The 25,000-nt window shown below is 39.6% G+C and overlaps 3 protein-coding genes across 4 annotated transcripts in view; 2 read left to right on the top strand and 1 right to left on the bottom strand.

Annotated features, from left to right (window-relative positions):
• Nucleotides 1-2,011, top strand: part of LOC138060034 (potassium voltage-gated channel subfamily A member 7-like) — a 12,681-nt gene extending 10,670 nt beyond the window's left edge. Inside the window, exon 2 of the mRNA XM_068905714.1 lies at nt 1-2,011. This exon is cut by the window's left edge and continues 3,007 nt beyond it. The gene's annotated coding sequence lies outside the window, so the exon portion shown is untranslated.
• Nucleotides 2,012-5,414: 3,403 nt separating this feature from the next.
• Nucleotides 5,415-25,000, top strand: part of LOC138059140 (bifunctional peptidase and (3S)-lysyl hydroxylase Jmjd7-like) — a 29,471-nt gene continuing 9,885 nt past the window's right edge. For both annotated transcript variants that reach the window (XM_068904672.1, XM_068904671.1), the window contains exons 1-3: nt 5,415-5,729; nt 22,381-22,611; nt 23,022-23,329. In XM_068904672.1, coding sequence (XP_068760773.1) covers nt 5,497-5,729; nt 22,381-22,611; nt 23,022-23,329 — 772 coding nt within the window. In that variant the 5' untranslated portion in view covers nt 5,415-5,496. The remainder of the gene's footprint in view (nt 5,730-22,380; nt 22,612-23,021; nt 23,330-25,000) is intronic.
• LOC138059654 (uncharacterized) lies at nt 9,423-12,660 on the bottom strand. The gene is made up of 2 exons (XM_068905267.1): nt 12,640-12,660; nt 9,423-12,210 (listed from the first exon to the last, which is right to left on the bottom strand). Exons 1-2 carry the CDS (start codon nt 12,658-12,660, stop codon nt 9,556-9,558), a joined length of 2,676 nt encoding a protein of 891 aa, XP_068761368.1. The 3' UTR covers nt 9,423-9,555.

Raw genomic sequence — 25,000 nt, 5'->3', positions numbered from 1 at the left:
TCAACAAGACGGAGAGCCTGGGCCTGAGACGGGAGTCGGGAACGAGCGTGGGATGAAGGCTAACTTCCATTCCATGCTCGGTGCAGTCCCACCCTGCGGTGGAAATGAAAATTCGCGTTCTTTTACTGACGCGTTTCGTCTAGTATAAAACTAAAAAAATCAAAGTTCATTGATAAAAACATTGTCTTTTTCGTGCTTAAGAATCTATCAATAAACAGTTATGCTTTAAAGTGGTTTTCAATCGAGTGTCCATGCGCAGATAGCCTTTTTTTAGCAGTGCTCTTCCACGTTATTTGATTGGCTTGCGAAATTCAGATAACTTTTTTGGCCAATCGGAGAAGAAATTGAGAACTTGGCGTGGTATGCACTTTGGTTTTTTCGCACTCAGTTCATGGCCACGATGCGACTGTTCTCTCTACGTCATCTGTGATTGGTCATTTGTAGGTATTTTAACATCCGACTGAAAACCTCTTCAACCTTGGCCCGACCTTGGATGTGAAAACAAATGAAACTCACGAATAATGTGACCTTAAATTTTAAGGGAAACGATAGGTTAAGAAGCTACGAGTAAAGTATATGAAAGTATAATTTTATTGACAATTTTACTGTCGTAAGGAGAGAGGATGGATGCTGAGGAACAATTTTCCCCTTGCCTTAAGGAGACAAGGATAGAAAAAATTAAGAGGACAATACAACGAGAATTGTTAACATTCTCCGCTTAAAGTTGTCGTACTCTTGAGACTTTATATAGTTTTGTTTAGTTATAGCTGTTACTATAGTTAACTGCAAAATCCTGCGGACAAAGTGACAGAATGAACGAAGAAGAATCAACAAGGTGTTATTTATGACTGTAGTAACAGCCATCAGCATTGGTGTGTCAGTGTGTGTGTGCAATAGAGGCTTGTCTTCGGCAATTCTTCATATTTTTACAGCTGGATAAAGAAAGGTCACACCTCGTTACCTGTTTATTTGAGTTGTTCTTGATTTGTATATGGAGAACAGACGAAGAACTTCAAAAAGAAAATAGCAAACCGTAGGTCATGTGTGGTTCCAACTAAGGTTGCTCCTGGTGGAACAAAAACACAAAGTGACATCTCAAGGACTAAAAGGCTAATACCTATGAGTTAACAAAGAAAATGATCTGCAAGTGGGCAAATTGTCTTGCACATGCCAGTACGAGTCATGACCCAGCTCTTTCAGTTACTCTCGTGATTGGTTTAAGATACCATTTTAAAGTGGACCTAACCTCGAAGTATTTTTTGAAAAAAGTTAAATGTCTAACATACGTTTTACCTTTGCTTCTCTCGATTTTACTTCTAATAGGCCTAGTGAGTTACGACAGAGTGACAAAGCTGGCATTCATTTATCCCATGACCGAGCTAGTGAGAGGTATGGGTCTATCCCTTCAGTGACGTCAAAAACTAACTTCTTTCAAAACTACAATGCAAAGTAGTTTATGACGTCATCGAAGGACTAGGCCCATGCCTCTTACTGCCTCGGCTGTAGGACAAATGATTGCTAGCATCGTTTTCTTACTTACCTTATGAGGCACATTAAAAAGTTAAATCTAGATAAGTAAATTGAAATATATGTTTGATACTTAGCTTTTGCTAAAGAAAATGTTTTGAGGTTAGGTGGAATTTAAAGTGAAAATGGCAGGTTTTTCTCCGGGATAGCTTTTTCAAAGCGTTTTAGATAGATGAGCTTTTCAGATTCGAAACTGGCCGGTTGTAAAAGCTATGCATAATTTGACCCAGCTCACCTAGACGACACTCCATCAAGTTTGTTTCATCTACCGTAGAATGATTCTAGCTTAACCATGTGACCGATGGCTGTGCTTCTATTGGACACACACTACTGACGTCATCTGTATAGCACGGAATTGTTCTAAATGCTTTTATTAAGTGCAAATTTTATACTCCGCAATTTAAGTCGTATGTGAACTGAACAGCCTGCTGCAATAGGCATTTTTGTAAATTACTTCGACTGCGTCTTATTCCGAATAAAATATTAAATGATTTTGTCTTACAGGCTCGATGGTCTGTTATTTTCACCAATCTCATAACACAGTTCTTTTTTTTTGGGGGGGGGGGGGGGGAGCGGGGGTTATTTTCATTAAAGCAATGGACATCCAGTTCACTGAAGCATGGTAGGGTCTCAAGACTAAATAACTTGTATTGTTTTTATGTAAAGAACCCCCAAAACGTATTGCACTATGGGATGGAGAAAATAGCGAATAGTGATAAGGAAATCTTCGATGACGTCATTTCATTAACATATGAGTTTGCTCACACAAGGTATCCTCGGTCATCCTTCTGTTTGGGAAGACCTTAGACAGCAATGACCAGAACTACAATACTCGTCACATTTGTTGGAACACCCATCCCCGTTTCCCCCTTCCTCCAATGTTGATTTCCACAACTACTAGTAGTCGCCCGAAAAATTCTCACACAACATTGAATTGGGGGAAGGGGGATGTGGTATAAGCTACGATCTTGTAACACGATGATTCTGACCATTCGCTAAGTGTTCCAACTAAATATGTCTAGTATTGTAGGTATCGGAGAGGCTGAACATTTACGCACGCATGCGCTGACGGAATGTTTGAAGACGAGGCGAGAAAAATATGCAGCACCTCCAGACGTGGCGCTGGAGCGTCGTACCAAACGAGTCATCCCGGGATTTCGGTCCGTAAGATCGCTTCTGGACGCAGTTGGCCCTTCGCTGCTTTCTGCTACCGACCTCGCCTCCCGGTACGGCATTGAGGGAGAGTTATGTCGGCCCCTAAACCATATGAGACAAATCCCACGCCTACTCACAGCTCCAAACCGCCCTTGTCATTACAATTTAACGTAAGATTTCGATGGCTTATATATTCAAGAGAAAAGTCATTTTATCTGTCATATGGTAAGCACTGGAGTCGCAGATTACAAAGTGCACGCATGCGCCCTGCCGAAGGTAACATACATGCATGCATAAAACTTTTTTTCATCTCGACTTTCAGAATAATATCTTCGAGACATTACAGCTAACATACATAATATATACAGATACATAACTAAATATTAAATAATATTTAAAGATATATTAATCAAAACGAAAAGCCGCTGTACAAAATCCGGCCCTGGATTAGTTTAAAACCAGTAAACTCAGTGGTACGGGAAAAATCAGGTAGCGCATTTCGCAACGTACTTAGCTAATACGTAAGAAAAAGAGCTAAGACCATAACTGGTTGTTCCAGGTTTATTTAGGGACAGAATGTAATTTCCACGAAGATCATGCATAAGAAGAGAACGGGAGAGAAAACGTATTTTCATATATGCAGGACAAGCCTTTTCTTCTTTAACTACTTTTATACAATAACATGAGGAAATTTTGAATGCGCTTTTTGCATAGAGATGTAGAGTTTGACTTAAGTGGTACGTAAGAGGACAGGTAATCGCAAATATAAATCTCATTACTCTCTTATTTACATTATACCGTTTCTTTGACAAGAAATTATCAAAGGCCAGGCCGAATTTCCTATGATAAAAAGTCTACGTTAACAACACGCACCTTGGCTACTCCTTAGTATCCGCCTAGAAATCTTCTCCTTACTATTTCCTCATTTGATGAGGACCAGTCTCCGCTTGCCTCCTTCATGCCCAAAAGGAATTCTGGGTAATTCGGCTGTTCCATGACAAGGGACGACCCCCGATTCTCATTTCATAGATTTTCTTATGAGTGTGGAGCCACCCAGTCCTACCGGAAAAATACAGAATCGATTAAAGATTTTAGCTTTCAAAACTTGCTCAAATTGTATCGGTAGGTCCTGGAATTCGTCCACAGAAAGGCCAGAGAGACGACTTCACTGGTGCTGTGGATGCAACAGTTTCATCAACAAAAGGTTATATATACTAAGGGCTCTTAGGCGATCAGGTGTTAGTGTGCCAGACATGGTAAACATATATTGCGCAGTCATTAGTTCTGTTGTAGAATACGCGTCACCTATATTTTCAAATTTACCCGCAATTCTATGCTGCGCTCTAGAAAGAATGCAAAAGTGTGCATTGGCAATTATTTTGCCTGGAGTGTCGTACCAGGAAGCGCTGTGTCAGTCTGGCCTTGCGCTGTTGGAAGCTCGTAGGGCTGAGTCGTGCGTCAAATTCATGAAAAGCGTTAAATCGGGTAACACACTGCTTCCCATATGTGAAGGGTTGTTGGTTAATAATGAATCAAAATACAATCTAAGGCATAAGGTTATTGTTAATACTAATAGGTTTAAAGATTTTGAAACGTTTCGTTATGCATATAGTATTGTTAATTAGGGTGTTGCGCTGTACCTGTAATCCAGCCTTTGGGCTGCAATTGGTATTAATAAACAAACTACAACATTATGCTCATCTTGGTAGATGACTTGAAAATACCTGTCGTCACGAGGTCGGGACGAAAGTTAATCCAATTGTGACTTACTTGCTCTTGTTTTAGCGCCAGCGGTGTGCATTACGACAGTCAGCTTTGTAACGCACTCGATTTTGAACATCTCTTCCCGCTCCCTCTCTTTTCTTTTTGGATTCAATAATACTTGTAAAAGTCTCTGTGCTTTTTCGGCATATGCGCACACCGCGCAAAAATACCTATCGGCGTTTTAAAGTCAAAGTCGACTCGAATTGTGGCAATTGTTTCTTTTGAAGTGTCAAACTGAGGTATGTTTCTTAGTGGTTTGACATCCATCAAAGTAAACCCCAATCATGGATGGATTATATCATTTTGAGTGGCATGGCCCCTTTAAAGAAGCTGAAAGGAGTGAGTTTCACTCAAGAGCGGGTTTTGCCTCTTTGAACTGAATTTATTACCAAAGCTTAAAAAAGTAAAAGACCTCAAAACAGGACACGACATTACAAAATAATTCAACGCGTGAACGTGTGAGCCACAGGGCCATTGCTGACATGGCGTGTGGGTGACCCCACAAACGGTCTACATCACCCTCCTCCCCCCACCCCCACTTAAAAAAAATTACTGGAACGCTGTAGTTCAATACCACCCAACTCGTACAACACGTACCACAGGCAACCCAGTTTACGCTCATGGAGCGTTTAGTTTATCGAATGCTTTTGAGGGGAAGTTTGCTCTTAGGGTCCTTATAATATCGCTATGCGTGCTTATTTTTGGGGGTGAGCGAAGGGTGAATTGAGCTTATGGAGGCCGGCATTCGCAACGCGGTGGATTCTTTGACAACTGATATGAAAAATGTTTACCAAACTCTCCTTAGATGAGTGAAGGGGGTAGTTTCTAAAGAAACTGTGGTGCTGCGTCGGTGGGGAAGTAGCCGATACAAAAATTTTGGTTTTATCAACGGAGTTGATAATGTAAATTTGCCTCCAGATCTATGAGCAGGCCCTGGGTGATCTTGGGACTGCTAAAAAACTGGGTTCTAGCGCCAGAGGATACCCAAAGTACGGGTGATGGTATCGTAGCAATGGGCTTCCAGAGACCGAAAACAGGTGAAATGCTGAGATGTTAGGAGGAAACACGATAACTGGAATACTCATCCGTTACTTGATATCCATCTATTGGTCTGTTTGTTTAACCGAGTGTCATGTTGGGCATATGAAACCATTCGGCTGGCACAGAGACCCTGATATCGTGACAGATGAACTGCACACCGTGCCACATCCAACACAGTTTTGGGAAAAATACGTATCAAGAAACCGACCTGTTGTGTTCAGAGGGGCCGCAAAACATTCCAGGTGACTTGTAGCAAAGTTTGTTAGGAAGGGAATTGGTATGATCGCAAGATTAAGACACCTTGTCCCATTTGCCACCCTGCTTAACATCTACCGAGCGCTCCTTAATTTGAACCCTACATTTCCTATGGTCTCATTGCCTGGGGCCAAGGTGCTAACATTCATCTACATAAGGTTCTCATTTTACAGAAACGTTTGCGGATAGCAAAGCTCATAGTGCCCCACTATTCGTTCACTCCAGAATCCTACCAGTAACAATGCTCTATTATCATTTGGTTTCCTCTATGATGCATGACATTTATATTAACAATCACCGTTTCCCTTTGAATATTTCTATGCTCTTTACCCACTCCGAGCAGGTTCATCGTCATTTCACAAGATTCTCAGCAGCGAGTGTACACTATTTATGAGTCAATGAGTTAGTGCAGTTAACCAAACCATAAAATGAAAGCTAAAAATTCAGAGAGTGCTTAGGCCTAATCACTGAAACGAGGGCTTAGGCCTAATGAATAAATTATTGCTATATTGACTGTGAGTCTCATTAGGGCCGTTTATACGAGAGAAAATAAGCCGCGGCTAACTCTGGCCACGGCTTACATAAGCCGCGAACACCCCGTATAAATGGTACAAAATCTACATTCACGGCTTTCTCAAGCCGCGGCTTATCCTTGCCGGGGAGTTTATACTCGTATAAATAGTTCCTTTCGCGGCTTACGTAAGCCGCGGCCAAAGTTAGCCGCGGCTTATTTTCTCTTGTATAAACGGCCCTATTGACTTATTGATTTATTGAATCAGCAGCGATTTATTGACTCATTGATTTATTGACTCAGCAGCGGGTAATCTATATGTTAAAGCCTCCAGAACTAACCAACTATTGTTCTCTTTTGCTAGAATAGGTGTAAGAGTGTGGAATAGCATCCCAGAGGGATTATGATTATGTCTTTATATCATTAAAACTCATTGCATGTCGTATTTGTGCGTTTTTAAGCGGTCTCTTTTAGGGGTCAAAATTTCCTTAAGCCACCCCAGATTGGTCTCCTTGAGGGGTCACAAAAAGCTTGAGCCACACCCAGATGGTCTCCTTTAGGGGTTAAATTCCAAATTTCCGATGAGCATCCCCGTCTGTTCCATATGCGAGTTCCCCCCACCCCCCGGGAATAGCATCCCCACCAGCTCTGCTGAATACACAGGACGAAATCACATGTTTCCGTATTTCTGAAACGTGGCGGAAACATGCAACTCCATGTTTCCGTTATGTTTACGTCTTGTGGAAACGTGAAAATTCAAGTCTACGTGATTCCGTCACGTTTCCGGAACGGAAATGCCAAATCACGTTTCCGTCATTTTTAAGCCTGCAGATTTCCGCCGTTGTTCGTTTCGGTCATGTTTCTGCAAACGGATTTGCAGTTGTTTTCTACATCTCTGGCAAAACACAAACGGGAGATGGTTCTTTTAACAATAATTGATCTTAACCTTTTAACCAGTAGGGACGAACTACAGCTGCAGCCGCAGGAAGTACCTCACCTCACACTTCGTAAAATGACAAATATAATGTGGTATGAGGAGTCTGGGCCAAATGAGACATTTGTGTTAATTTGAGGTGGTTATACCAAATGAGACATTCGTGTGATCCGAGCTGGTTGGGCCAAATAAGACAGCTGTACATGTACGTGTGCATGTGGTTTGAGTTGGTTAGGCCAAATGACACAGTTGCGTGATTTGAGCAGGTTGGGCCAAATGGCACATTTTGTCATTTAATCCAGTTGAGCAAAATGAGACAGTTGTGTGATTTGCGCCAAAATGAGACAGTAGGTAGTTGTGTAAATTGAGCCGGTTAGGCCAAATGAGACATTTTTGTGATTTGAGCTAGTTAGGGCAAATGAGACAGTATGATTTGATCAAGTTGAGCCAACTGAGACAGTTGTGTCACAAGATCCAATTAGGCCAAATGAGACAGTTGTGTCATTAGATCCAATTGAGCCAAATGAGACAGTTGTATCATTTGATCTGGTTGGTCCAAAATAGACAGCCAGTTGGATTATTCTAGCCAATTAGATCATTCTAGCCAGTTGGATCAATTCAGCCGGCTGGACCATTCAAGCCAGTTTATTTTAGCCATGTTCACTCATTATTCAAGCTAGATGGACTAATTATTGGCTAATTGTACTAGTACAGATTATTTAGCTACTTGGATCATTTGTAATGGTTGAATCGTGGGTCATTGCACAGTCTTTATTAAAGAGGACAACTCCAATCCCTTAAACAGTTTCTTTTTTTGATCACTTCAACAAAAAACTTATTTTTTAAAACTTAAGTTGTTTGGAAATATACAAAACAAGGAAGACTAAAGCAAGGCATGGGTTCTGCATTGTGTTCTAACAGTAAATTTATTATAATGATTCTCAATAATAACCCGGGCAACACACATCAATCAAGAGCTAAAAGTGAAATGTCACAATATACATGTAGTACTTAAAGCATAAAAGGTACTTTAGCGAAAAGTGTCAATTCTCGACCAATCGTTTGTGCATGACTGGTTTATGTTTATTGTCAAGTAAAACATTCAACTGATGGTCATTTTTGCCAGACATACATGTAGTCCAGTTCAAGTAACAGTGATGAATTTTCTGTTATTTAGAAGAATTTGGTAGGAGCTTTAATTTTAAAGTGCCCATAACCCCAAAATATTTTTTCGCTAAAATGAATCTTTGCACCTGTTCGAAATGCATTGCGGCCAGTTTTTCATTTTTCTAACAAATCCTGCCATTTTATAGGGTTCGAAAGTTGCGAAAACCCAAGCATCTTTTGTTCACGACCGAGTCAGAAGGGGAGTGGGTCTATTCCTGATTTGACGTCACAATCTACTTTGCATGCATGCTTACCAAGAGCTCACGCAACGCAAATCAGTCTCCGACTACAAAACAGGAACAGACCCACCCCCCTTCTCACCCGGCCGTGAACAAAAGATCCTTGGATTTTCGCAACTTTCGAAGCCTATAAATTGGCAGGATTTGCTAGAAAAAGGAAAACGTGGCCGCAATGCGTCTCGAACAGGTGCAAAGATTCATTTTAGCTACAAAAATATTTCGGGGTTAGGGGCACTTTAAGTTTGTTGGTAAAATCAAAAGCCCAAATATGTGTATAGGAAAGCTAGTCATCAATGTAAATAAATTAAATGTCATCATTGTGTTCCACAAATCTGAGCCTAACACTAAAAACAGATACCTCCTTGGTTTCTGTGGGGCATTTGACAAAAAAGAAAACCTTTCAAAATATTTCAAAATAGTCCAAATCCATCGCTCATCTTAAGCTAGTAATGGTTGAAACATCACTAGTAATGTAAACCATTTATACACCTGCACCTATACAAATACAAAAAAAAAACTAAAATAAAATAGGCAGGATTTATTGAACTCCACAAGCAGCAACCTATTTTAAGTAACCACATGTGCCTTTACTAAATTTATCTTACATGTAAATGTACATGTAAATACTAACTAAATCAACTGCAAATGGAAGAGGAGAACAGAAGCTATGGCTTGACAAAATAGGTGGCTGCTGGTGCCCCCTAACTAACTTAAAGGGGCAGTGTCACACTATTTGGCAACTAGAAGGTGTCTTTTCGCCTGTCGTTACGGATGGCAAGTTTTGATGCTATGTCTTCAAAAAATCCTCAAGAAATTTATTATGGCTAGCTCTCCCAGATAAAATTCATTTGATATCTTCATCGTAGCTTTACAGAAGCATTTTGTTTACGAGTAAAGCCTCAGTGTAATGATTTTAGCACAGAATTGACCCAAAACAGCAAAATCCTTGTGACACTGCCCCTTTAAAGCAATATTCTCCTACAAATAGGAGAACAAATTAAATATCTCTGTCCAGAATAAAGCTTATCAACAAATAAGAACTTGGAATGAATCCTCTGAACAGGCAAAAAAACCGCTGGTCCACCATGCTCAATGTTGTCTGGAAGCCAGACAGAGAGAGGATTTCCAAAGCCAAGGTCCTGTTCTGAGGACTTTAACCAGTTCACAACTGCAAAAGTGTGAATATTCTGCTTTCCCTTGATTTCCACACTGTGAACCATAAAATAACGAACAATTCCAGGTCGCATAATCCCAAGGTTAATGACTCCGTTGTCACCACACCATGATGCAATAATGCGAGCATAGGGACAAAGTCTAGAGCCAGCTGTGGAACCATACCTTTCACCACCCACTGACAAAGACTTGTATTTCTTGTACATGGTAGCAAGAGCCAATGATGCCTCTGCAACTTTTGGATACATCGTGACATACACAGAACGCAGTGTATTCAGTTCATCTCGGTCAAGACTTGCCAGTTTGTAAGAGCTATCGAAACGAACAGATGTCAAGTCTGCCCATACAGATTCCTTTCCATGCAAGGGACCACATGAGGCCATCATAAGCTGGGACTTTACAAGTGTCTCTCCAAAAGTCCCTCTGGAGTCAATTTGTGATTTGCAGTTCAAGAGAAAAAAGTCTTTGTAATCTTCTGGGAGATTATACTGCATATTGGCCAGAATTCCAGACGTCATAAACTTACGCATGATTTGTACTTCTATAGTCTTATTGTTGGTGTGGTAAGAGCCCAAAATACCATTGTAACGTTCAAAGCTAAAAAGCCAGAATCCATAAATACTACCATAGTTCTCTACACACTCTTTAAGGTGCAAGTGAAGATGCATATTTGGTGTTATAGCTAATTCACCATTAATCTTTTCATACTCTTTGAGGAAATGCATTAGTTTACAATCTGAAACCATCAGGTCTGTTTTTGTAATGCAGGGCTTGCAAAGAAGACGGCAAGCTAAAACAAAAGATTGCCAGTAATGCAGATGTTGATTTGGGAGTACATCCTTCAGAGCATACATTGAGAACAGAAGGACAAAATTCTTCCATTGAGCAGCAGTGTACCCACCGTAATTTGATTTAATGTTTCCGGGAAGTCTTCCAATATCTGATAATGAGGAAATGTCCTCTATCCTTTCTTGAAGTTTCTCCAAACCTGCTTTTGTGATTATTTCCTCCTCAATCCATTTAGAAAAGACCCTCTTCGCTGTTCCAAGAAACAAGTTATGCATTGGGTCAATCACGCACATCTCAATACTGGTATAATATGGGAGTTCAAACAAAACAGTGTATCTGACTCCTAGCTGGCTTGCGAGTTTCTCGGCTGCATTCCCAGACTTACAGTTCTTCACTCGGTATGCATCTCTTCGGTGTTGCTGGGAAGATCTCTTTGGCCATTCATCCCGGTCATCAAAACCACCATAGTTCTTCTGCTCTCCAAAGCCACCTGGAAATTCCTTGTTGCAATGAGAGCAGCCTCGCCTTGCACTATGCCCCAGAAATCCACACAATTTCCGTGCTGCTGGAATATCTGAAGCAAAGCACAACACTGCTGCCTGAATTTCTACTGCAGTAGATGGACTTTTATAGGTATTTACCTTAACTCCTTTCCACAATGCATTTAGTTCATCAACAGCAGGCTCAAGAAAATGGTTCAGAGATTTTGGCTCCTGTTTGAGGGCAGGAATGATGCCAACTAGGATAACATTTTCTTTCTTAAACCGGATACTTCTTGGAAGATTCATCAAAACCATGTAAATAACCCCGACAGAAAAGTCATTTCGACGTTCGAAAGGTTTAAACCAGTCCACATTCATCATGCGACCAAACGATCGAGGAAGGTTAAGGAAAGGTTTGTTGCCTTTCCAATTGCCAAACTGTTTCCAGACTTTCCCGTCGTAAACATCAGCATACAAGTCATCATCTATTTTTCTTGTTTTCCACTTTTCACACTGCTCTTCTAGTCCAGGGCGCTTCAGTAAAGTCTCCAGGGAATCAATGATACTCTTATAACAGTAAGTCTTCAAGGCATAAAATTTGGTGTTCCCATTTCTCAAAACCTTCTGGGCAAGCTGTGCACCACAAGTTTTTGGTCGCCTTGCTCGAGGGAAGGGCACATTGTTACAGGTCTTTGCAAAATTCCGAAGTCCATCATTGACAACAATTTCATCCATATGGTACAGTTTTGTGCACTTTGGGCAAACCACATACTGTAGAAAATTGTCGCGATCAATTTTCAGAAACCGTCTTGCAGAGTAGAGACTTGTTGGAAGATTGGTTCCAAGAACTAAACACAAATCTGTGTGGTCTTTAATCAGTTGACCAATACAAAATAATAACTGCTGGACAAATTTCAACAGCTGTTCGATTGCATTGTTGCTTATGTAGTTCTTGTATTGCCAAACTAATATAAAATACACCAGCCAGGTCAAAATTACTTGTATACACTGCTGATTTGTACGATGCACAGAAGGCTGGGGCAATTCCACTTCTTCCGACGGTAGGTAATCCTCTGCATCACTTGATTCAGAGTCCAAATAATCTGTACTCTGATCTTCAGAACAGCTAGTTTCAGACTCAGAACTCTCACTAGAGTCAACTGCATCTGGTCCCTGTGATTGCAAAAAATATATATATGAAAAGCCCTAAGAAAAAAGTAAGCCATGTTTTGAAAAAATTCTAGTTCATATGATTCAAGTTCCCATAAAAATGATACTGGGTACTGGAAAGTAAATAAATCAATTGTACCTGACAATAAGCACTGTAAGATTCAGATCCACTGTATAGTCATCTAAGATGTGTAAGAAAAAGAAAATAATAATTATGTTCATCATGTCTGAGGTACTTCATTGTTAAAGTACCTTACATGATTGTATGGTGGCCAAAATGTTCACTGGAAGTTAAAATAGACACAAGGAAACTCATTTGCAAACCTAGTGGCTAGCCAAAAATCTAACTACTTAAATTCAGGGGTTTGCCAATTATGCACAAGGACAGGAACATTTCTCAACCTTTAAATCTTACATTTTACACTCATTTACCTCAATGCCACAATTGTTCATGGTTGTAATTTCATTCAGTCAGTTACATGTACAATTTGCCCCCAAATGCCACACAATTTTATTTCTTTCTCACATGCTGTCAGATACCCTGTGTGTCTAAATGAAGCCATGAAAATAATTCCCATGTTCCTATTACAGCATAACCCGAAAACTCTCTTTCTCTTTCTCTTTAATTAATACATGTACAATCATATCATTTTCCAAATAAACACAAACCTGAATCACTTCCAGGAACGTCCTGTACAGCTGACTGAGAGGATGAATCTATAGTTTCATCTAAATTAAAATTAAATAATTTTGGTCACAAAATTTATCACTCAAATCATAAAGCTTGAATGTATGTTACTACAACTCTGGAAGAAGTGAGCGAAAGTTTTGTTCAAGGTGTTGCAAAAACTTGTGGTCGGATGATCGATATGAAGCATTAATTTTTAATTTTATCACTGATCTAAGCAAAGCATTCTCATAGCTCAACAAGGACCTTTTTTAGTGGTCATAACATTGTGCAATCCTGCACAATTTCCTGCACATTCAACATTTTTACATATGGAATCTTAAGGATAAGAACATTAAGTATGACATCAAATGGCGAAACGTCAAAGAGGAAAAACCCAATAAAAAATGTCAACAAAAAAATGTAATTTAACAATTTGCAAACCTGAAATGTCAACACTAAACAATAGAAATGAGCTAGTATTGACCTGTACACATTCAGTGTTCTCCCCAGGATTTTGGGAAGGCCAGGGGCATTCTGTCGGAAGCTTAATCTACTATACAAAATAAAGATTTACAAAAATAGCAAGAGCGAATTGTCATGCTGTCTAGGAAAACATAAAATATAAAAACATGGAACATCCACCCAAACAGCACATCCTTGCCTTACTCTTTGGGCCCTTTGATTGTGTTTTCTGCACAACATACCACTACTACTATTTAGTATTATCATCTTCCAGACCTGCCAGCTCTCATGGTTCTGCGGTGAGTCTCACGATTTTTAGTCATTTCTCACGGTCTCACAACAAGGCTCCTCAATCTCACGGGATTTGGGAAAAATCATTCTGAAATTATTTAAGTTGTTGAATCAGAATAAAAATGGGAAATTAACGAGGAATGCTTGTGCCATAAATTGAAAAACTAATAAAGAAGAACACTGTTCTTACTTTTTTGTACCCAGCTGTGATTTCCTCGATGGAAAAGGAGTTTGTTTAATCTTGATCGGGAAAAAAATAGAATCTCACTTTTTTTTATAGAATCTCCAGATGTTTTTTCATTTGTTTCCAGATTTTCCTTTATCAGGGGCTGTCAGGTCTGCATCTTCGTTGGTCTTAAGGAGCCAAGGGAAGTCCTTCAGCCACGTTGGATCAAACCCTGAGTTTCGGTGTTTGGAATCTGTGGATGTTGACGGACCTTGTGTTGTTTCCAGTGGCTGGACTTCTTCATCCAAATTACTTACACTCTTATATCTCTTTTCCAGGGTGAAAAAAGAACCTAATTTGCTTTGACTAGCTTTTCGTTTCTGTTCAGAGGATCCTGAGTTCGTTGAAGCCGCCATTTTTTGACAACCTTCCACGCACGTGGGAATTGAGTTTAGTATTCCATGTAATATCCGTAAAGTGCTCTTGAATTTACGGCAAACTGAAAGACGGCTGCCATTCAACGCAACGAGCCGATGACAAGTTTCATCACCTTTCATGGAAGGGTAAATGAGCTGAAACCTTATTAATTGCGAGAAAACACAATGAGAAAACACTAGACAATGCTTCAGTATCTTTATTGAGTATTTTTCTTTTTTTCAATTATGGACAGGATCCCAGTTTTAGATGTCAAACTACGTAAGGTCACTTGCTTTAAGCCAGGCGGCAACGGTTTTTCAACGAATCAAGCCAGGCGGCCCGCCTGGCCTGAAATACCTGGGGAGAACACTGACATTCTAAGAAATTCCTGAAAACTGTGCTTGCTTAACTCGACCAATCACATCTCAACAATTTTCACACCAGAGGGCATTGTGCTGACTATTGTCAAATTGTGTATATGTTCCATATCCGTTATTTTTGGCAGTTGTCTGAGGATTGCTTCACAAGAAGCATGAAACTCTGCTCAAGTAGCAATATTTATGTCTTTGACCAAGTAATCCAACTCTCAAATCTATATTTTTCTTTTCAATGTCCAAGAAGAACATCAGTACCTTTCTATCTTCTATTTTATAATATATTTTAATGTAAAATCGTCCATACTGCACTTAAGCTTTATGGGAAACATATTTCTAGTGAAAATCCAAAAACAACTACACAATAAGCTTAACTTTTTGTCAGAAGTTTCTCCAGCACAATTAAAACCCAGAATTTTGACCTTGAAAACTGGCGAGTTTTTACTGTATTTAATATTACGTATGTGATCACCTTCGCTTTCACTTGAGCTGGATCCTAGAACATCTTCAGGCACAGATGATTTGCTCGCATCTTCTACTGTTTTCCACTGGTTAAGACTTGAATTGAAGTAGAGTCTACGATGTTCATGAAACTGTGATTTGCTGAGAAACTGTTGACAATGACCACACCGTTGCCTACACCTTTGACGCCTCTTCTTACGATTTGAATCGTTATGCAAACCTTTCCTCTTCATTCCTTCTTCCCTTAAACACAACTAACTAGCGATCAAGACAACACAAGCTGAAAAAACGCCAAAAATACAGCGATAACCCGCTGGTGAAGCAAGGACAAAAGTTTTCATGTGTCGTGATGTGCGCAGACGTTCACAAATGCTACTTTGCGCATGATATTGCGGGCTCTCAATGCCTTGTTGTCATTGACAACAAGTAAAGCAGCGTGACAAGCAGCAGCGTCGTATCTCGAGGAGAAGCGGGAAATTTGACGATTTAGTCTGAGCGTTGTTTGTGAAGGGACGCTGTCGATATCACCGAATGCTGAAATTCAGGAGACCAGAATGCTCGACCAGGAAACCCCAAGAGCTGCTCCAAATGATGATCTTGTGAGAAAACTTCTTGTCGAAGTTTCGGAAATTCGAAAAGAAAACCAGCAGCTGAGGAACGAGATGGCAAATCTTAAATCATCAGCGAAGAGAAAACTCTTCCAGCGACCTAAAGAGAGCGATCCCGAGTGCTCGGTAAGTTGTTGTTCCTTTTTTACTCTAAACCGACGATGATGGAAAATGTATTCGAGAAACGAATGATCGTGTATTGTGATTGACACTAGTGTGTCATGCTCTTAGATTCGTGCTCTTAGAATGTGCTCTTAGATTCGTTTACCGGCCATCTGACATCTAAATTTAAGTGATTACAAAGTCAAATAATTACTGTTTTGAAAATCGCACTCCAAGGAAGAAGTCAACAAACACACTGCAAACATTTACATGAATTGGTAACCGGTAGTTTCGATCGAAGCCAAAGGTCAGTTCGATCGAAGACAAGAGTCAGTTCGATTGAAGAGTAAATGATGATAAAACTACAGTTTTGCAAGCGTATAAATATAAATAATAAAAGTTCTTGTGTTGTGTATTGATTGCGCGTTGTAATATGCGCGACGCGGAGCCTCGAGTCTTAGCCGCGGTTTTCAATTGATGATCCCTTTTGTTGTCGGTCTTTCGTTGTCGGCGTTCGTGATCGGAAACAAAATAGGGAGCTTAAGCACGCGTGTTTTTGAGACACGGACGGCAACCGGAAGAGAGCTGTTTTCCCTCTTAACTTGTCTTCACACAACCACATTTACATGCTAAGTATCTTTTTCTCCATTAGAGATGATTAGTATAGAAATCTTGGAGACACCACTGTCCTGGCACGCGAAATGTTCTCTTCCGGTTGCCATTCGCGTCTCAGAAACGTGCCTGCTTAAGGTCCCTAATAACTCGATGCACTCAAGCAATAGTTACAATCTTTGATCGAACTGACTCTTGTCTTCGATCGAAACGACCTTCGATCGAAACAACCTTCGATCGAGCTGACTCGTAAGCACTTTGTTTGTATCTCGAGCTACTCGGAGGTGAGAAAAGTGATCAGGGATGCATAGCAGGACATATGCGTCTGGAGTTAATTTGAATAAATGTGACACAGAAAAAAAATGATAAGAAGAGATAACTTGCCCTTATAGAAATATCTTGAACTGGAAATGTATAATCTACTATTATTTCACGAGGACTGTATCTCTTTCTTTGCTACATTTGAATTAAGCGCGCCTTGCGCGTGCTTTTCCATACATGGTTGGTTTTAACCACGTGCACCGGCCTCGAAGAGGCGTAGCCACCAATGTTATCACCGTTGTAGGTATTAGTCCGTCCGTAATACCAATGGAAGCCCGTCCGTGTAACCAAATTCTTCGAATAGTTTTCGTAGCCAAGCAAACTACGGTGTGGGTGTCTAACAAGTTCAGACGCCGAACTTTTCATGAGCCGAACTTAATTCGAATTTGGACAGGCCCAAATTAACAAAAGTACGCCAGCTGATTGAGACGTCAAACTTAATTTCCCGAACTTAATTCAGTTTGAACCAAAACAAATCGAAATGTTAGCGGCTTTCAGGCCAAGTTATTATAATTTATGTATTAGGTTCAGCACATGAAAAGTCTAAATCAAAGCCGTTCCAAAGGCGAAATTCCCGGCTGAGCCAGACAGGAAGAACGGCTGAGCCGTTCCAAATTCAAATAGCCGTTGTTAACTGATTCAGACGCCGAACTTTTCATGTACTTAATTCAAGGTATTAGGTTCAGCTCATGTAAAGTTCGGCGTCTGAACTGGGCCGGATGTGATCTATCGACTGCTTAATGACATTGGCTTTTAGCTGAAACTTTCACGCTTAAGAGCGAATAGCCTATTCCAGGCTCTCGGTAGTTGGGGACGAGCGAAAAAAAACTGACTTCATTATGGGGCAGTCCTTCACTGCATATTCGTGAAATTATCAATTGTTAAGTCGAAGATTTTAACGTTCTTTCTTTTGATTTTGTTTTTGTTCTTGTAAAACATACAAGAATGCCGTTAGGAAAGTTTGCAAGGAACTTGAACAAAATCGACGACAAGAAGAGGATGAGGAAAACGTGATTGCGTTTGATTTTAACACCAGGTAAAACATAGTGATTGATCAGTCTTTATTATGATTGTTTTTAAAATCTTCTATTGCATTGTGAAGCAAGGCACAGATCCGCCACTACATTAATAGCAGTCAACCTCGTTCCCAGGCTCTCTCTTCTCCAGAGAAGAGAGAGCCTGGGTTGAATAGCAGTGTGAGATATCACGCTGTACCACAGCAGACATACTTCTCTATAACAAATTTTCCGGGAACTCGAAGAGTAAAATAGACCATTAGTAATTTTATACAAACATCGATTCAACTAGAATTACCAAGGGGCAAACTATTATCAAAATGATCCGGCGAAAATATCAATAAACCTAAGTGTGCTAGGGGGCAGGAAAAACTGAGCGTCAATCCTGTCCCGTTTGCTACAATATAGAACGTGGATTAATAATCATTGTTTTAAGTCTTGATAATTTCAAATTCCATGAACAACTTTTTTTTGTTTTTATCTACTGTAGTTTCGACAGTCCAGCAAATCAGGTTATGTCCAAGAAAATTGTGAGCGAAGTCCGGTCAGTTTATGGCAAGAAAAAGTGGGAGAAGTCAGTTATCTGGGGTAAGTTTCCTGAACTTTTTATATGCATTGTTTGTCATTCTACTTTCGAAGTCCCAACATTTAGATGTACGTGGCATTAGTTATACGAGAATAGATGTATGTTTAAAGATCAGTGTAGAATTCTGTCTTTTATTCTCATGGCATTTATATGTTTAATCAGGCGGTGGAATGCATATTGTAAGCACAAATTTGCTGCCGGTCATTGTTGGAACTTTAAAAACAAAAAGCAAAAGTCACAGCGGATGCTAATAAAAGAGGCAGATAAAACTGAGTTTAGGTAGACGGTCATCAAAGAAAAGCCCTTGAGATTATTTTGAGTTCTGGTGAAATTTCAAGCCTGGCAGAGCCAAAGTATTTACCAATTTTACCCACGACAGATCGTAAAACTTGATTTTTTAAATTTCGATCAATCATTTCGTGTTATCGTCTCATTTTAGCTTCTGTTCAACAACATTGGCGGTCAACAAGGGACGACAGAACTAGAGTTACAAATTCTAAATTCGAGGCACATCGGAGGCAAGCAAAGAAGAACAATCGCCTGAAGAGGGTAAGTTTATAACCAGTTACCTAAAGCTTAAGATTATAAGTGATGACTATTTTTGTTACTGCGCATACGTTTTGTTTCTCGAGATACTCAGGTTCCCTATGGGTGGAGCCTACCAATGACGGGATATTTGTGCGCAGTTTATAAGTATGCAGAGAAAGCAGGACTTAGCAACTTCTTTTTGTATCGAAAATTGGGGGTGATCAAGCATTTTTCAGAGACAATTAAGCTTCGATTTTCCGTTATTTTCTTTAAAACTGATGGGTAATAAAGTTCGATTAGATTCGGTTTTTGTGATATCCGGAAAAATCAAGGTCTCGGTTACTCTTACCTCGACCTTGATTTTTGATTTTTCCGGATATCACAAAAATTTCATCCAATAATTGCTCAATTTTATAAGACGGCGATTACGCGGCTGTTTAATTTTTCAATGTCTAGCAGTCTCATCTCTCTGTAACCAATTTTTGGTCATTTGGCTTTTACAATTATGCATGTGTTAACTACATTGTAAATTCAAGCGTCTCTCAACAAACAAATGGATCTGAACGGAATCGAAATAGTTTCTAAAACTATATTATAGTACTCGGTTGTGCTGTGTCGGATGAAATTATCAACCACCGTGGTAAAGAAATGCATCCCTCAGTTTCTCTCGCAGGGAAGACCACTTTGCTATGCTGCCTTTTAGTCGATAAATTCCAACAACAGTAGTCGGCCCTATAACTGTAACTGCCTGTAAAATAAAAAGCTCTCGGCAGATTTTTATTGATTGATCCAGCTTCTAACACTGAATGGTATTAGCCAGTGCATACATGAAAGCTAGTTATGGCAGGATTTCAGTCAGAAGGCCATGGAAGCACGTTCCTGATGATTTTTCTCCTTTTTGGTTATTCATTTAGAAACTTTCAAGACGCCTCCTAACCCTGGAAAGGTCGACGACGGTCCTTTCGGACGCCGACAAAGCAAAGGCGAGGGAGATTCTTTGTTCTCCGCAGGCACTGAATTACATGTCTTCAGAGGACAGCGAAGGAGAAACGACAACCGCAAATGGCCCAAAGCCAACAAAAATAAAAAAGCTACCGTGGGAAAGAAGTCAGCTGAGGAACATTAAGGCTAAACTTGATGAAGAACACTTGAAAGGTCTGAGCGAGAGACAACGAAGAACCACTGCCCTTGTTAGGCGAGGTGACGAAGTGTCAACTCGCCCCCACCCAAATGGTGGCCCGAACTGGGCAATTCGTACTGATTGATGACGTTAGCTGAACCGTTTTAGGTTGTATTTTAAAAGTTTCTTTTAGCACCAGCCAATATTTGTAAAGCTGTTTTCTGTATATTTTTATAGGAAAGAATTCATGTTAATGTGATCGTTTTTTCTTGACTTCGAACAAGTTATGTCACATTATGTGTGTGTTTGTTATTATCTGTGGTCATTATTGAGAATAAATTTAGACTTATAGTGGAAATACAGTATTTCGTTTTGATTTAGTGTAGACCATCAGTAGTCGAGCGGGACTCCCTAATTTTTCCCATGCAGTAAAGCAGACAAAAAAGTAAGATCGCGCAGAGAAGGGCAGAGCAACGCGTAGTTCCCTAGACTTACAGCATTCACCAGAACTAAAAGTATAGTACTGCAAGAGGTGCTGTTCACAAAGCAATGCAGAATAATATCAAAAGAACCTGGAATTAAAACAAGAAACTAACACACACAAAAAAAGAGACACTAACTGAAAAAGCGAAAATGAGAAATTTGAGTGAGTGCTACTCACTAGTTAAATTGCAAATTTTTTTTTTTTAAATTATTAAATCAGAGCTATCCTCTCCTCTCCTCACAACCACCATGTTGAAAGTTGAATTATGGTGTGAAAATATGGTAACGGATCCAGGCCTTTCTCCCTCGTGAAATGAAGATTAGGCTCGACACACAGTGCGCCGTCTGAATCAGATGTCGCGCCAAAGGCGGACTTAACTCAGTTAGGTTCGGCACATAGGTGGAGCGGCGTCTGAACCCGATAACCCCAAGGGAGAGGTTGTAATTGAAAATATAAGCATCTTCCGGATGCAAAACAAACTTGTGAACGCACTAAAAAAGTGAAAATGAGCAATTTGAACTGACAAATCAAATCAAATTTAAGGTTTCCGACGCGGAAACGCGTTTTAACGCGAATATTCAAGGTTCGATTACGTTGACGGAAACATGAACAAACTCGTTTCCGTAGCATTACTTCGTATATCCGCAAGCGTTATCATGAAAATACGCTAGCGGAAACATGCGTTTCCTTCAAAGGAAAACTGACGGAAACGTACAGAAAAAGTGGTCCGGTTCCGTCGTAACCGCAGCCACGGAAACATGAATAAACGACAGGTATCCGCTACCGGAAACACGTGTTAACCGTGGTGTTTCCGCAACGTTGTCACGTGTTTCCGCAACCTTTCAGTCTGCGGATTCTTGGCATTTCGTCCTGTGATACTCCATGTTTAAATAAATTGTTCAGTTAAGTTCAATGAAACTTCGTATCAAAAATAGAACCCTGTTTAAGCGTGAAGTCAAAAACCGGCTGTTAAAATTAATGGCAATTGAGGAGATGAAGTGCTTTGCCAAACTTTCTAGTTTGTTGAATTTTATACAATCAAAACTGAAAGTTTAGAGTGTGTCTCATAACCAAGTGCATCTACCGGTATATATAACTGAGAAAATATGTAGTTATGCATCTTTTATAAATTATATAGCTGAGAAAATACAGTTACTGTAGTTATCTTTTATCAGGGAAGGGCTCTTAAATCATCCTCCTGGCAAAGTTAATTACAATTTAGAGGAAATCGCATGATCTTGAGTACAATGAGAATAGATATGTTGGACTGATGTTTTGAAAGTTTGCAAAATTTGTTGAAGTCTAATTTGAGAACTTTTAAAACTGTACCGTAGGATCATGTGATTTTTGTTTATAATACACTCGACAAAAATTAATTATTCTTGATCAATTCCTGTACACACTGTACTACATACAATGTGTTCAGCAATGACAAAATTTTTCTATTCAGTTTAATTAATCACTAACCCATTGACATCCAAAGTGGCCGAAACCGGCCAGACTTACATGTATGTAGTATTTTACTCTGTCTAACACCAGGCGATTTTACTCGTCAATGAGGAACCCCTGCGAGTCAATGGGTTAAGTACTCTTGTTTGTGCTTAATCATTGCTTTATACATTTTGTTATAGATTTTTTATGCCATTTTTATCAAACATTGCAACCACTACAACATACACAATTTTTGTTTTGGCTTTAACGCTTGCCTCCTAAGAGTGATACTTATAGATTTCACTCTGTCTAACGTCAGGCGCATAAATGGGGGTCGCTTTAAGGGGGAATGGGTTCAACTCAACAAAATAGGCATGTGGTTGCCATAGTAATTTAAGTGGGACTTTTCAGAGTCCAATTTGGGATAAAAATATTAATTAGAATGCTGTCATCTGATCAGTACTGACTCAGAGTTACTTTGTTGCAATCATATTGTGATCCTAAACAAAATATTTTTATCTAGGGCATATAAACTGTGGACTGAAGAATATCTTGTAACAGAATATGGAAATCTGACCTTGAGAGTTGAATCACGCGCTGAAAGCAATGACCGGGTGCCTGCTGGTGAAGATGGTATTCTTGGCCGAGATTCAGTGCGACATTTCTTACAGAACTATCAGAATGTTGATGTTTATGTGATATCTCAAATTCCACAGCCAATGGAAAGAGATGTAGCAATACCTCCCTGTTTAAGGTGATTATAGAGCATGTGGGTGATTTGTCCAAGTTGTTTCCATCAGAGTCCATTCCCGTTAAACAAAAAGATGTAGTATAATAGGTTTGGTGTGTAATGTCAGCTTTTGATGACAAGATATTAAACTGGAGTACCCAGCTGACAAAAGCCTCTCAGATTAGAAAACCAAGAAACCTGACCCATTTTGTTACAGGTGAGGGAATAAAATGCGTTATAACATTTGGTGGAAGGTGAGCCCGCTCACCTCTGCGTCAACCTAGCATGAAGTTGACATTCGCCATTAATTTGAACCTACCACCAACTGAAAATATTGGGATATACCCTTTTAAAATTAACTTGAAGTTCTTATTTTAATGTGCTTTTTGGGGGTTGATTATCCCATTCATACTGATGTCCCGGAACCTTTTTAGATGCGGATCATTTGTTGAAGGCATCCAAGAGGTCCACTTGTTTTTATCAGCTAGTGGAGGTCAAACCAAGCTGCACCAAGATCCTTACAACAACATACACTGTATATTTAATGGAACCAAAGATTGGCTCCTGATACATCCTGATCAAACACATCTAGTTTACATGTCAGAAGATTCAAAATTTGAGTGGGGAGGATATTCAGAGATTGATCCAGATTCTGTTGACCTGGACATGTTTCCTAAAATTAAGGATGTACATTACTCTAAAGTGACAATGAACAAGGGGGACTGTATTTTTATGCCTGGAGGTGAGGGTTAATAATGATAATGATGAGGGTTGTGATGATGAGCATAAATAATAACATTGTTGTTGACCGGTGTGTTACAGTTTCACACTGGAAGGCACCTGTGATACTGACTGAAAATTACCTGGAGTAAGATTGACCCCTGCCATTTTTGTAGCGATGGAAATCCTTCTCAGACTATTTTAAAATGCCTTAAGGACAGTGACTACTCATTACAGATATTTTTGCCCAGGTGTGTGATTATGCAGGAAATGTAGATCTTAACAAGTGTTATTTATATCTAAAATGAATATAGGGGGTAACCACGCATTTTTCAAAGATAATTCTAACCCCCAATTTTCTTTCTGAATACCAAGAGTACTTACTAACATCTGCTTTCTCCAGATAGTTTTAAACCACGCAAAAATATCCCTGTATTAGTAAGCATCGGAGATAGGAAATCCGAGTCTCTGGAGATGCGCAGAACATGTGCGCAGTAACAATAGTAGGCACCGTCCTCAAGTCTTTAGTCTCGTGGAATAAGGTTGAAATGCCTTGAACATTGTTATCATCATTATTACTATTATCGTTATTATCATTATTGTTATTATTAGTTATTATTACTATATTTTTAGTGATAATGATCAATAAATAAAATTATGAATTCATAATGTCAAATCTCAAGTCAAACAAGTCATATGCTGAGTAACTTCAACTGGCAACTGGCAAGCAATCATTTACATGAAAATCCCAGAATCCAACAACAGGTGACCTTATATTCTCGCAAGATAACTTTAAACCCTGTAAGGTGGAGAATTCACAAAGGAGATGATAAGTCTCAAAGGACTTTTTTTTGCATCTTATTAAAAGAAAAGAATGTTAATGGGCCATTTCCGAGTTGCTGTTTGTCTCAGTTTCGAGGTGAGTCTTGGTGCTCAACTATTGTAAGGGAAATGATCGAGTTTGATTTGCATAAGAACATGCAACTCATTTTCATTTGAATGGTTGTGCACCAGGCTAGGACTCGCTTTTAAACTGAGGCATGCAGCAACTCGGAAATGGGATATTACTATCAATAAGTGCCCCCTTTCCTTTTTTTATAACAAATTGAGAGTGTATAATAGAACTCTTTTATGTCTCCTTTAACCATGGGCTCCTGGGAGCAGGGTTTGTGCTACTCCTTGAAGTGCTTGAAAAGCCCTGGAATTTAATTTTGGACTTCAAGGGTGCTTGAAAAGCCCGTGAAAAAAAGGATTTTGTGGGAAACTGCTTGAAAACTCCTTGAATTTTTGCCAAGGTGAAAGTTGTAGAGAAATTTGCATTATGCCAAGAGAAAATGAAGATCACAAATTGACTATTGGGGAAAGGTTGATCCAAAAATTAAAATGCCAGTGCGTGCACTTCACTTTCAGGATGTGGGAAAGAATATTTATGTTGGCTTTTTTCAGCAAAGAAAACACTGAAACACAATGTATGGCATAGACATCTCCTTATAAAAACTCAATTTCAGGTTCTTGAAAACTCCTTGAATGCTCCTGGAATTTTGTATACAAAATCCAGCATGAACCCTGTGGGAGTGAGACTGAATTACATCTGTAGATTTTACTCTGTCTAACGCCAGGCAATTTCACTTGTCAATGAGATGTGGTTCAGGAGTCAATGGGTTTAACAAGTTCTACATCTGCTCAAAAACTA

Source organism: Montipora capricornis, chromosome 8, assembly GCF_036669925.1.
Source record: "Montipora capricornis isolate CH-2021 chromosome 8, ASM3666992v2, whole genome shotgun sequence".
Classification (NCBI taxonomy): Eukaryota; Metazoa; Cnidaria; class Anthozoa; order Scleractinia; family Acroporidae; genus Montipora; species Montipora capricornis.
Note: the sequence above shows the minus strand (reverse complement) of the source record. Positions and strands in the feature narration are given on the sequence as shown.

Coding starts and splice junctions, on each gene's coding strand:
- LOC138059654 (XM_068905267.1), bottom strand. CDS start 12,660: ATGAACAATTGTGGCATTGAG. Junction 12,211..12,639: donor TGAACAATTGTGGCATTGAG/GTAAATGAGTGT, acceptor TTGCAATCACAG/GGACCAGATGCAGTTGACTC.